Source organism: Choloepus didactylus, chromosome 7, assembly GCF_015220235.1.
Source record: "Choloepus didactylus isolate mChoDid1 chromosome 7, mChoDid1.pri, whole genome shotgun sequence".
Lineage (NCBI taxonomy): Eukaryota > Metazoa > Chordata > Mammalia > Pilosa > Megalonychidae > Choloepus > Choloepus didactylus.
Window position 1 is genome coordinate 122,461,869 of NC_051313.1, and position 11,956 is coordinate 122,473,824.

The window sequence follows — 11,956 nt, forward strand, 5'->3', positions numbered from 1 at the left end:
GGGATGTGAAAAGTAATGGTGAGTAATAAATATTTTATATATATTAATTAATCAAGCAGTGAATGTTTAAACACAATGACAATATTGATAATATTTTCCAATTTAGAGTATCTAAACTCTAGATGGAACAAAATTATTAGATAAAAAAGAACTGTACAATTGAAGAATTGATGTTAAAATGTTCTGAGGTCCTTGTATTTATATTTCAGGAGGTAGACAGAAATCTTGATTAACTATGGACTTTGTTAATTCAAGTATGCTTATTCTATTTTTAGTAAAATTCTAAAGAGGATACATCACTTTTACAAAGTTAGAGGAAAGAAAATATATAATATTTAAAAGATCAATTCTATACAATTTGAGAAAGAGAAAAATGTAAAGCATGGAAAAATTAGGGTAACTAGAAAACACAAAATAAGATGGAAGGCTTAAATCCAAAATTGTCAATAAATGCAATAAATGGAAATTATTTAATAGGGCTAATTAAAGACAATAATATAAAATTTTAAAAAATTTATGTATTTGCCATTTACATGAGATATTTAGGAAACAAAACCACACAGAAAAGTTGAAAATAAATTGATTGAAAATATATATCAGGAAATACTTACCCAAAGTGTTATTATCACAGTATTATTATGCAAAGTGATTTTATGGTACAGAGCACTATTATCTAATGATAAAATACGTTATTTACCAAGGAGATACAACAGTTCTAAGCTTGCTTGATACTAACATGGCCTTGAAATAAAATTTACAGAATCATAAAATATATTCAAATATCCACATAGTGGGAATATACACTTCATATCTCCCAGTAATTAATATAATCACCAGGAAAAGTAAGGCTATAGTAATTGAATATGTAAGTAAAAAAATATTGAACATAAAAATTATGGCAATAATATTTGTATTGATGAATTTTAGTATACTAAATTAAACTGTAATTCTTGGTGATTTCTTGGTGATTTCTTGGTGATTTCTCTAAACCTTGGCCTCTTAGTTATTTGACTGCTTTTTATCCAAAGTTCTTGTTCTCCACTCCAGAGCTTCTTCCTCATTTCCAGGCTCTTCAAGGACAAGTGCCTGCTCTAATTAGATGTATAATTTAACTTGTATAAAAATGAACTCTTGGTGTTCACCTGAAAGATCTTCTGTAGGACAGCCCTCTGTTGTCCATGTCCTAATGCTGAGAACCTGTGAATATGTTACATTACATTGCAAAAATTTCTGTGCAAATGTCATTAAAGTATAGATTTTTAGATGGTGAGATTATCCTGGGTTATTGGGTTCTCCCGTTCTAATCAGTAATTCTTAAAAATGGTTAACAGTGGTTAGAGAGATACACTGTAAGGACATGGACCACTGCTACTGGCTTGAAAATGGAGGAAGAGGGCCTCTAGCCAAGGAATGTTTCTCTAAGTCTGCAGCTTTCAGTTCATAGGCAGCGAGAAATGAGGACCTCAGTCATATAACTGCAAGGAACTGAACTCTGCCAACAATCCCAATGTGCAGGACAGGAATCCTCCCCTAGAGCCTCCAGAAAGGATAACAGCTCGCCAACATCTTGATTTTATTCCAGTGAGACTCATTTCTGGCTTCTAACCTTCAGAACTATAAAAAGTAAATTTGTATTGTTTTAAGTCACTAAATCTGTGGTAATTTGTTATGGTAGATGGAAAACTAATTCCTTTCCCTGTGTCTGTGTGCCAGAAACATAAGCACTGTCCTCAACTTATTTTTCTCATACCTTTCTCACACTGAACCATGAGGAAATGATTCTGGCTTCATCTCCCATAATTATCCAGAATCCAATATTTTCTCACCACGTGCACCATGATTGCCCTGGTCTGAGTCATCACCTTTCACCTGAATTACTGCAATAGCCTCCTAATTGACCTGAGCTTTCCCTCTTACAGTCTATTCTCTTCAGAATAACTAGATTCTCCCTTTAAAAAGATAAATTATATCATGTGTCACATTTCTCAAAACCCAGCAATGCCTCTCCAGCAAATCCAAAGTACTTACAATGGCCTTTAAGGCAAACACGATCTGAATACCCATTAACTCTCTAATATACTCTCTTACTACTCTCTGCTCCTTAACTTTGAAATATCTCCACTAGCCTCGCTATTCTTCAGCCAAGTAGCCATGCTCTATCCTCAGCACCTTTGCTCTGTTTCCTCTTCCTTGTATCCTCGTCCACTTCTCCACTTCTTCATCTCCTTTATGTCTTTCCTCATTATCATCAACTCAATGAGACTTATCTTATTTAATTCTGAAAACTACAACTGAATACTCCCAATATCTCTTATCATATTCTACTTTCTAACATGTTATAAAATTTGCTTATTTTTTCTTCCTTTCCTTCCCTCTCTAGATTGTAAGCTCTGTGGGAGCAGGGATGCTTATCTGTTTTGTTTTCCTCCAAAAGTTGAGGTCAAGGGCCAGTGTCAGTCTGGGGAATCCATGAGGGACCTGCAAAGGTGCTGGCCCTGTTTTTGAGCCCTCTGGGCAGCAGCAACTTGCAGCCTCCCACAAGCATGAACTGGGTAGTAAAGAGCCAGTGCATCTGTTTTTCATTGGTTTTCATTTTTTGTGCATGGGTGTTTCTTGGTTTAGTGGATTCCTGAGGCCCCAGTAGGAATCCTAGCTTATGGTTTAGCCCTGTTGGCAGCAGCAAGTATGACCTTACACCAGTGTCAAATGAGACATAGGGAGCCAGCCCTTTCTCTTTTGGTAGGTTTCTACTTTTTCTTTCCTCTTTTCTTTGTTCTGGTAGATTCCAGAGAGAGCAGCATGAACACCAGCCTGAGTTCTGGCCCTCTTTGCAGCAGAGGCTTTTGGCCTCACCCAACCATCTACTGGGGTATAATGAGTCAATGCAACATTTTTTTTGGTCGTGGTGGGATGTTGGTCAGTTTTACTCTTTCTCTCTCTCTCTCTTTTTTGCTACATCACTGAAAGACCAGCACAGATTCTGGCCCAGTATTCGGCCATGACAGCAGCAGCTTCCAGTTTTCCATAGGCAACTGCAAGTGACCTGAAGAGGCAGTGCACTTTTTTTGTGTGTATGGTAGTTTTTCTCTTTGGTAATATTTTTCTTAATTTCCTTTTTTCTTTAATATTTTCTTTGCTCTTTGTTCTTCCTTGTCCTCAGTCTGGCAGACTAAGGAGTGAGAGAATTAGATTTCCAGAGTAACCATAACTTAGAATGGCCATTTTTCAACAAAAAGTTATAATATATGTGCAAGGAGAAAAGAAAGTATTCTTCAGTCACAGGAAAAAAGAATTCAACAGAAATTTTCTGGAGAAAGCTCAGTTCCTAAAGTTACTAATCAAAGATCTTGGATTAACTCTCTTGGATAGGATTTTTGGATATAAAATAAGTCTCTTATAGACAGCATATATTTGTATTTTGCTTTTTTACCCAAGCTGTCAATCTCTGCCTTTTGACTGTACAGTTTAATTCATTTACATTTAATGAAATAACTGAGAAGATAGGATGAACTTCTGCAATGTTGCTCTTTTTTTGTATGTCATATCTTTTGCATTCTTCAATTCCTCCATTACTGCCTTCTTTTGCGTTAAATATATACTTTACGGTTTACTATTTCAATGACTTGATTTTTCTTTTACTATATTGTTCCGTTATCTTCTGAGGGCTCACCCTGGTATTACTGTTATCATCATAATATATAACAGTCTCATATGGAATAATATCAACTTAATTTAAATAGTGTGTTAGTTTCCTTGGCTGCTCAAGCACATGCCATGCCATGGTTTGACTTAAACATGGGAATTAATTTGTTCATGGTTTTGAGGGTAAGAGAAAGTACAAATCAAGACAGCAGCAAGTGATGCTTTCTCTCCAAAGACTGAGGCTGGCTGTGTGTGATCCCTGGTTCTTAGCTTGTCAAATGGTAAGGCACATGGTGATGTCTCCTTGTTTCTCCATTCTTTACTGGGTTCCATTGATGTTCAGCTTCTGGCTGCTCCCTCTATGGCTTTCTATCTGTTTGAATTTCATTTCACTTATAAGAGGACCCCAGTAATAGGATTAATACCATCCTGATTGAGGTGGCCCACCTTAACTGAAGTAACCTCATCAAAAAGTCCTACTTACAATGGGTTCACATACCCACAGGAATGGATGAGGTTTCAGAACATGTTTTTCTTGGCTTCACACAGATCCAAATCACCACACTCCACCCTCTGAATCCAAAAGAGACATGCTCTTTCTACAAGCAAAGTACATTAATTCTATCATAACATCCCAAATCCTCAAGTCATTTCAGTAACAATGTGTGATGGTTAGGTTCATGTGTCAACTTGGCCAGGTGATAGTACCCGCTGTCTGGTCAAGCAAACACTGGCCTAACAATTGCTGTGAGGATGTTTGAGGCTGGTTAATAAACCAACAGGCTGGTTTATTAAATCATCAGTCAATTGACTGCAGCTGTGATTGATGACTCACCAAAGGGCGTGCCTTCCACAATGAGAGAATGCAATTGGGTGGATTTAATCCAATTAATCAGTTGAAGACTTATAAGAAAGACAGATAGAGGACCTTCACTTCTTCTTCAGCTGCCCAGTGAAGCATTTCCTGAGGATTTTGTCAAAGTTGCCAGTTCATTTCCTGAGGAGTTCATCAAACACATTCGTCAAAGTTCCCAGTTCATTTCCTGAGGAGTTTGTCGAAGTTGCCGGCTCATTTCCTGAGGAGTTCAATGGACATCTTCCTTGGAGTTGACAGTTTGCTGACTGCTCTACAGAATTTGGACTTGTGCATACCCACAGTTGCATGAGTCACTTTTACAATTTGATAGTCAGAGACACCTCTCATTGATTCTGTTTCCTTAGAGAACCCTAACTAATACACAATACTAAGTACAAAGCCTCACCAATATTAGTTATGGATGTGGACTTTCCTGGGGCACAATGCCCCTCTTTCTGTGGACCCAAGAAATCTAGAGAATAAGTTATCTGCTTCCATTATACAGAGAAGGCATGGGGATAGGATAAAGTTTCCCATTCCAATAAGGAGTAATTGGAAGCAATACAGAGGTTATGGATCCCAAACAATTCAGAACCAAGCAGGGCATACATCATTAGATTTCAAGTTCTGAGAATCAACTATAAATCAATGTTTTGTCCTCTGTGCCTGATGAAGCATCAGTTCCACCCCTTCCAAGAGCTTGCACAGTGGATGTGACCTTATGGAGCACTGGGGTAAAGGCTTCACTCTCTCCAAGCATCAGAATGGTGGCCAGGCTCTCCACAAACCCCAGGGCACAGGTCCCATCCTCTCTGAGCGCTGGAGGTGAAACAGAGGTTACATACCACAGATGTTTCTAGCAGCAATCAGTAAGGTTTGCTATGCTCCAAAACACACACACACACACACACACAACCAGCTTTCACTACAGTCCAGACTTGCTACAGACTCCTATCTTGTCTGGGCTCCACTTGGAACTGCTAGCCTTCTTAGTCACCTAGTTAATAGTCATATACCTAAGCATGGCATGTGAGGCCTCCAAAATCCACCAATTATTGGACTATTCTTTTGTTGTAGAGGGCACAATACAATAACTTTTCCTTAATATTAGAGATGATGTACAAGCCTACTCAAGATTATTGCACTCTAAAAACTTCACCAATGTGGGGGTCCTAAATCTGCAGAGTTTGTATTCTACCCTCTGGCATGCATGTGATAGGATATTCAGAGTTCTTGGCATTTCCTTCTAATTAGGTCTGATTAGGATGCTGTCATCAATATAGTGGAACAGTTCTGTCTGTGAAATTCAAAATGCCTTCAAACTCTATTTCGTCAGAAAGGAGAGTTAAATAGCTCTGAGGTAAGACAGCAAATGTACACAATGTCCTTCTACATCACTAATGTAAGAATAGTTTTACCGGATACAGAATTCTTGGTTGATAGGCTGTTTTTTTTTCCCTATCAATTTGAATATGTCATCACATTGCCCTATAGTCTCTTTTTTTTAAAGATGAGAAATCATCTGTTACTGTAAAGAAGGATCCATGGATATGATGAGTCATTTTTTTTCCTCTTGCTACTTTCAAGAGCTTTCATTGTCTTTGTGTTTTGACAATTTGATTATGCTGTGTCTAAGTATGGATAATTTTGGGCTTATCCTACTTGAAGTCCATTGAGCTTCTTGGATATGTATGCAAATGTTTTTCATGAAATGCTTTCAACCATTATTTTTTAAAAAATATTATTTCAGCTCTTTCTCTTTTCTCTCCTTCAAGGGCCCTGTTATGTGTATATTGGTACACTTGATGATTTCCCACAGATCTCAGAGGTCTTTCATATTTCTTCATTCTTTCCTTTTTGATCCTCAGACTGTATAATCACAGTTGACCTATCTTGTAATTTGCTGATTGTTTCTTTTCCCTGTTCAAATCTGCTGTTGAATCCCTCTAGTGATATTTTCATTTCAGTTATTATACTTTCCAAATACATAATATCTACTTGTTTCCTTTTTAACAACATTTATCTCCTTATCAATATTCTCTATTTGATGAGATATCATTCTCCTGCTTTACTTCATTGGATGTGGTTCCTTTAATTCTTTGAATAAACTTATAATGGGTACCTGGAAACTGTTGTCAATAACTGTGACAGCTGGTGCCTCTCCCAGGTGTGCATTGTTTCCTGGGTTGTGCCATGAGTTACTGTTTCTTTACATCTTTCAATTTTTTGTTGTAAACTGGACAGTTCATGTAATTTATGGTAGCAATTCTGGATACTCATTTCTATGACTCTCAGGGCTTGTTACAGTTGCTTGTTTTTTTTTTTTTTTTTTTTTTTTTTGAGGGTACAGACTTGGGTATGTACACCCTCACCCTGGAATCATGGTTATGGTTTTGGTAAATCTCTCACTCCTTCTTTCCATGATATCTCTGTTAAGCTGTCTGCATCATTTTGCATTACAACTTGCCTGTTAGGCTCCATTAATTACTAGCTGATTGCTCTGATGCTTTTCACAATGTCCTGGGGCATAAATTGTCAGCACTTTTATGCAGTTAAATTCTGGCATGGGTTGTTCTGTAGGCTAGCCTTGAGGTTTGTTATGACCACAGCAAGACTATTCATAAATATACCTTTTCTGGGTTCCTTCTGGTAAAGAACTTGCTTATGGATTAGTTTGTTTCTCTTATAAGAGGGGCTTTTGTTTTTGAGAACATTGTTCATCTTTAACTTCTACATGCTCTTATTTCCAATAAAGTCAGATCCTTTGAGGAGAGCTGCAGAACTCTCTTTTCTTATGCAGAATCTCTCCCCTTAGCATCCTTCTGAGCCACTACTCTGGGCCCTCTCTTTTGCCTCTCACAGCATGCAGCTCTGCTCTGTGAACTAGCTCATGTGAGGGAAGTTGAGGCCTTATATTCTCAGCCAGTCTCTCAGCCATACTCACTAGGAATTTAGCCTCTTTATTTTGGAGTTGGGGGTGATAAGAAATGCTGCTCCTTCTTGTGAGAGTAAGTGAGCCAGGATCGGGAGCTGAAGGGAAAGCAAGCCCTGTCCTCTTGGTCACACAACATCTAGTGGAGCTTCCATGAAGCTGAGCTGGGAGGAGAGGGAGGAGAGTTTGGAGAAAGGAATAGGGGACAACAGACTAGCTCTTCTTACCAGATGAATGTTTCTTTACTTTCTGCATGCTCTTAAAACAATTTTCAGAGACTATAAAAGTTGTTTCTTTTATAATTTTCACCCATTTTATGTTTTTTTGTTGAGGAGCATGTCTGCAGACCTTCTCAGATGGTTTTCTTGAAAGAGGAACTGGCTCTGACTCCTTAACATGCCATCTCTCACATAATTCTTACAAAACCATAAGGAATTTTATCAAATTCTTTCCCTAAATCTACTGACTTAACCAGGCACATTTTAACCCACTGGGACCTGTGGCAGAAACAAGCCCAAAATAAAAAAAACATTGGGAGGAGATTTTGACATCTCCAGCAATAACAGAATCCCACAGAAAACAAGTTTATGGTTAAAGAATGGCATACAATAAATATTGTAGGCAATTCAGCAAAAAATCCAGCAGGAGTAAATATGATCAGATATAGCCATAGTTAGGCATATACAGTATTTGATATAAAATAATCTTAACACAATTAAAAAGATTAAAAATATTACAGAGATAAAATGAGGAATAGAAACCATAAGACAAGGATATTAAGAGAAAAAAACACATATCTGAAAAACCACCAAGTCAAACTTCTAGAAGTATAGCATAAGTAAGTCATTGAAATTAAATACTGGGTGAATGGGTCAAACTCTGAATGAATAAACATGAAGAGAAAAATGGAAAACTGGGAAGTTAAATCTGAGGCCAAAAATCAAACTATAGTGCTGGAAAATCAACATAATGAGTATATAAAGAAAAAGTAATGGAGAAGAAAAATGATTAAGATATTGCCATCACATCTGATAAGAGATCGTAAGAAGAGAGCAGGGAGAATGAGGGAGAGGCTATGCTGAAGGAGATTACTGCAGAGAACTTTCAAGAACTGAAAGTGGGATAATGATTAAAAACAAGATGCTGCACATACTCCTTAGATGTGAAGTACACCTTTGCCAACCACCGTATCAAAACTTTGGCCACGTTACCTAACAACTATGTGCATCTATTCCTCATCTGTAAAATAAACATAAAGGTTGTTATGATGATTTAATGAGTTAATATGTATGAAATTCTTAGACTAGCATCTGCCATGAAGAATGTACCATATATGTTTTTGTGTAAGTAAAAAGAAAAACTTAAATCTTTAGATTGAAGTATCATTATGACAAGCCCATGTTGTAGCTAATGTCAAAAACAGACACCAAATAAGACATGCCTCTCAGTTTGATCTCTGGGTGTTCCTTCCCTTTTAATCCAGATGTAATAATGACTTTTTTGACCAATGCAATGGAGCAGAGGTGATGTTCTGGGATTTCTGGGGGTAAGTCATAGGAAATCTTGCAACATCCTTTAAGTCTTTTGAAGTACTCATTCTTGGGCTACTCCCAGGAAATGAGAGTACATTTGCAAAATCAATGACCATATTCCATTTATTAATCTGTGTAAGCAATGGTGTCGTGTCCAACATTATAGCTGTGCTCAGGGTTACTGTTTGGTCGAGGGTGGGGTAGTCTTCAGTCAGTATTGAATGTCCTGGCCAGATGTGGCAGTTTCAGCAGTTTCCTCTTAGTCTTCCTCAGTATGATAACTCATTTCCCACAACCAAGGACCTGATGTAGAGGTTTCTCTAATTGCCAAATATGTTCAATCCCAATTATACAATGAGTAGCTAGGGAAACTATTGGGTATTTCTGCCGTACCAGAAGGTCCACTGTAGAACAGACTTTGACCATGACTCCATTTATTATGTGGCTTCTGTATGCCCCATTCTAACAGGTGGCCCATGATGCTTTGGTTCTTGAAGGAAAAATGTCAATCAAATCATGTGCCCAACAGTCCTTAAATAATCTGCATATTCCTCTTTTCCCAGGATCAATTTGGGTCTACATAATTGAATGCAGTAACTTTGAATAGCTAGGCCAGCATTTCAAACTGTATTTTCATAGTCTTGTCCATCTGTCCTTCTTTCTAAATATATATAAATGTTGGCAACCAACAGTCATATTAATAGCAGTGGTCATTTATGGGTACTTTGAAGTGAGGAGCATAATACCTTTTGTCTATTCACTCCAGAATTATCTCAGCCTCTGTGACTTCATTGCTTTGAATTAGTATGTGTTTGTTGCCAGGAAAAGAAAACAATACAAAGTTTTAATGAATTCATCATATTTTCCCAGTATTACATTATATTACTATACAAACTGTCAAAAAAGGAAAAGAATAAAAAGTAGAAAGGGTTTTGAAGTCATAATTTTCCATGACCAAGCCAGAGGACCAAAAGAGACAAAAGGAATTCCTGAGACTTTTTCAATGTGCCTACACTTTTAATGTTATTTCACAGAAATCTTTGACAGTAAGCCAGTTGACTTCCAAAGATCTCCAGATATAGAAATTCCAGAACACTTTGAGTGAACCATTGGTTATTTTATTTCTGTTAGTGATAACAATTACTTATTTACTTTCTGCTTTGAAAACAAAAAATCATGACATACCTTTTATAAATTCTCCTTAACCCATATGTTAATTAGCATTTGCTTTACGATTGAGTAACCAAGGCTCTAAATTAATATTATCAAAATTTAATAATAATATCATCATATTGTTAATAGTAATAATTTTATTGGTCACATTAAAATGTGTTAATCATTTGGGATCACATAAACAGGACTAAATCCATCAACTTAAGTAAAATAGGCATATAGTCATATTCGTCTGTCTAATATACAAGAATGCATTAGACTATATAAAAAATCAGTTATAGCAACTGATATCATAAACCACATTCAGCATTAGGGTTCCACGGCTAGTGTCCATTGTTTAAGTTTCTTTTATGTTACCTAGGAAAGCATCGTTTAATACAATTAGAGTAGGCAATCCCATTTATCTTTTTTGTTCCCACTTCCTTCTTTTATGTATATTATAAGCAATTTGAGACAAGGCATACATACATATCTCAACTTTCTTACTGCCTGATTTTTATGCCTTAATAGTTCTCTGTATCCAGTCAAGTCAGAGCTTCCTTCTGATCACCCTACCCAAGGCCTCCTTCACTTCCCTGTTCCTCAGGGTATAGATCAGTGGATTCAGTACGGGAGTGACCACAGTGTACATGATGGCAATGACCCGATCCTGGTCCATGCTGCTGCCTGAAGCAGGACGAATGTAGGTGAAAAGAACAGGAACGTAGAGAAGCATAACTACCATGAAGTGGGAGGCACAAGTGGACAGTGCTTTGTGAAGAGCACTGCAAGAACGAGTCTTGAAGAAGAGATGGGTGATAATGGAGAAATAGGAGAGAAGTGTCAGAAAGAAGGGGCCCATAGCAATTGTCCCTGTGACAGTATTAAGCAGCCACTGGTTGAGATCAGTGTTTCCACAGGCCAGGTCCAGCAGGGGCTTAATATCACAGAAGAAGTGATGGATATGGTTGGAGCCACAGAAGTTCAAATGAGAGGTCATTATAGAGTGCAGCAAGGCATGGAAAAAACCAATGACCCAGACTGTGCTCGCCATCTGGATACAGAGCTGATGATTCATGATGACAGTGTAATGAAGTGGTTTGCAGATAGCCACAAAGCGGTCAATGGCCATCACAGCCAACAGCATGGCCTCAGTGCTGCCCAGAAAGTGGAAGAAATGAAGCTGGGTTATGCATCCCAAGAAAGAAATTTCTTTATGTGAAGAGAGGAAATTCTCCAGCATCTTTGGCAGCGTCACCGTGGAGTAGCAGATATCTAGGCATGAAAGGTTTCCCAGGAAGAAATACATAGGTGAATGGAGTCTTGGATCAGAGATGACAATCATCAGGATGGCTCCATTCCCCACAACATTGAAAATGTAGTTGATGAGGAAAACCACAAAGAGAAGAGGCTGCAGTTCTTGGATGTCTGTCACTCCCAGGAGAAGAAATTCAGTGACTGAGGTTTGATTCAGCATCACTTAAAAGAAAAAGCAAAATAATATATAGAAATCGATCTCTGCAGAGTGTCAGAATCCTTCCAGCCCAGGATTTTCTCTCCAATACAAAAATGTTTTGAAGGAGAGTGAGGTTGTTTTAAATGACCCCAAACTCAGAGGTTTTACATATGACGGGCCAGTGGGCTGCTAAATATTAAGGCTACATATGGCATGACACTCAATCTTTTTCTGTTTGTTTTTCAGTTGATTTCTCATTAATTTCCCTTTTCTCATGTATCCATATGGCCAGCCTGCTATCTTCTTTGAACATCTACATTCGTATTCAACTTTTCTTTCTTCTTCTTACATCAGTTCTACCAGGGTGAAATTTTTTTGGTACTCCA

The 11,956-nt window shown here is 37.6% G+C and overlaps 1 protein-coding gene across 1 annotated transcript; it reads right to left on the reverse strand.

The window, feature by feature from the left end:
• Positions 1 to 10,664: 10,664 nt before the first annotated feature.
• On the reverse strand, positions 10,665 to 11,591 carry LOC119540274 (olfactory receptor 12D2-like). Its single transcript, XM_037844376.1, has one exon. The coding sequence runs from the start codon at positions 11,589 to 11,591 to the stop codon at positions 10,665 to 10,667; it is 927 nt and encodes a 308-aa protein (XP_037700304.1).
• Between the last annotated feature and the right edge of the window lie 365 nt (positions 11,592 to 11,956).

Bases quoted from the DNA above. Each gene is read 5' to 3' on its own strand.
- LOC119540274 (XM_037844376.1), bottom strand. From the start codon at position 11,591: ATGCTGAATCAAACCTCAGTCACTGAATTTCTTCTCCTGGGAGTGACA.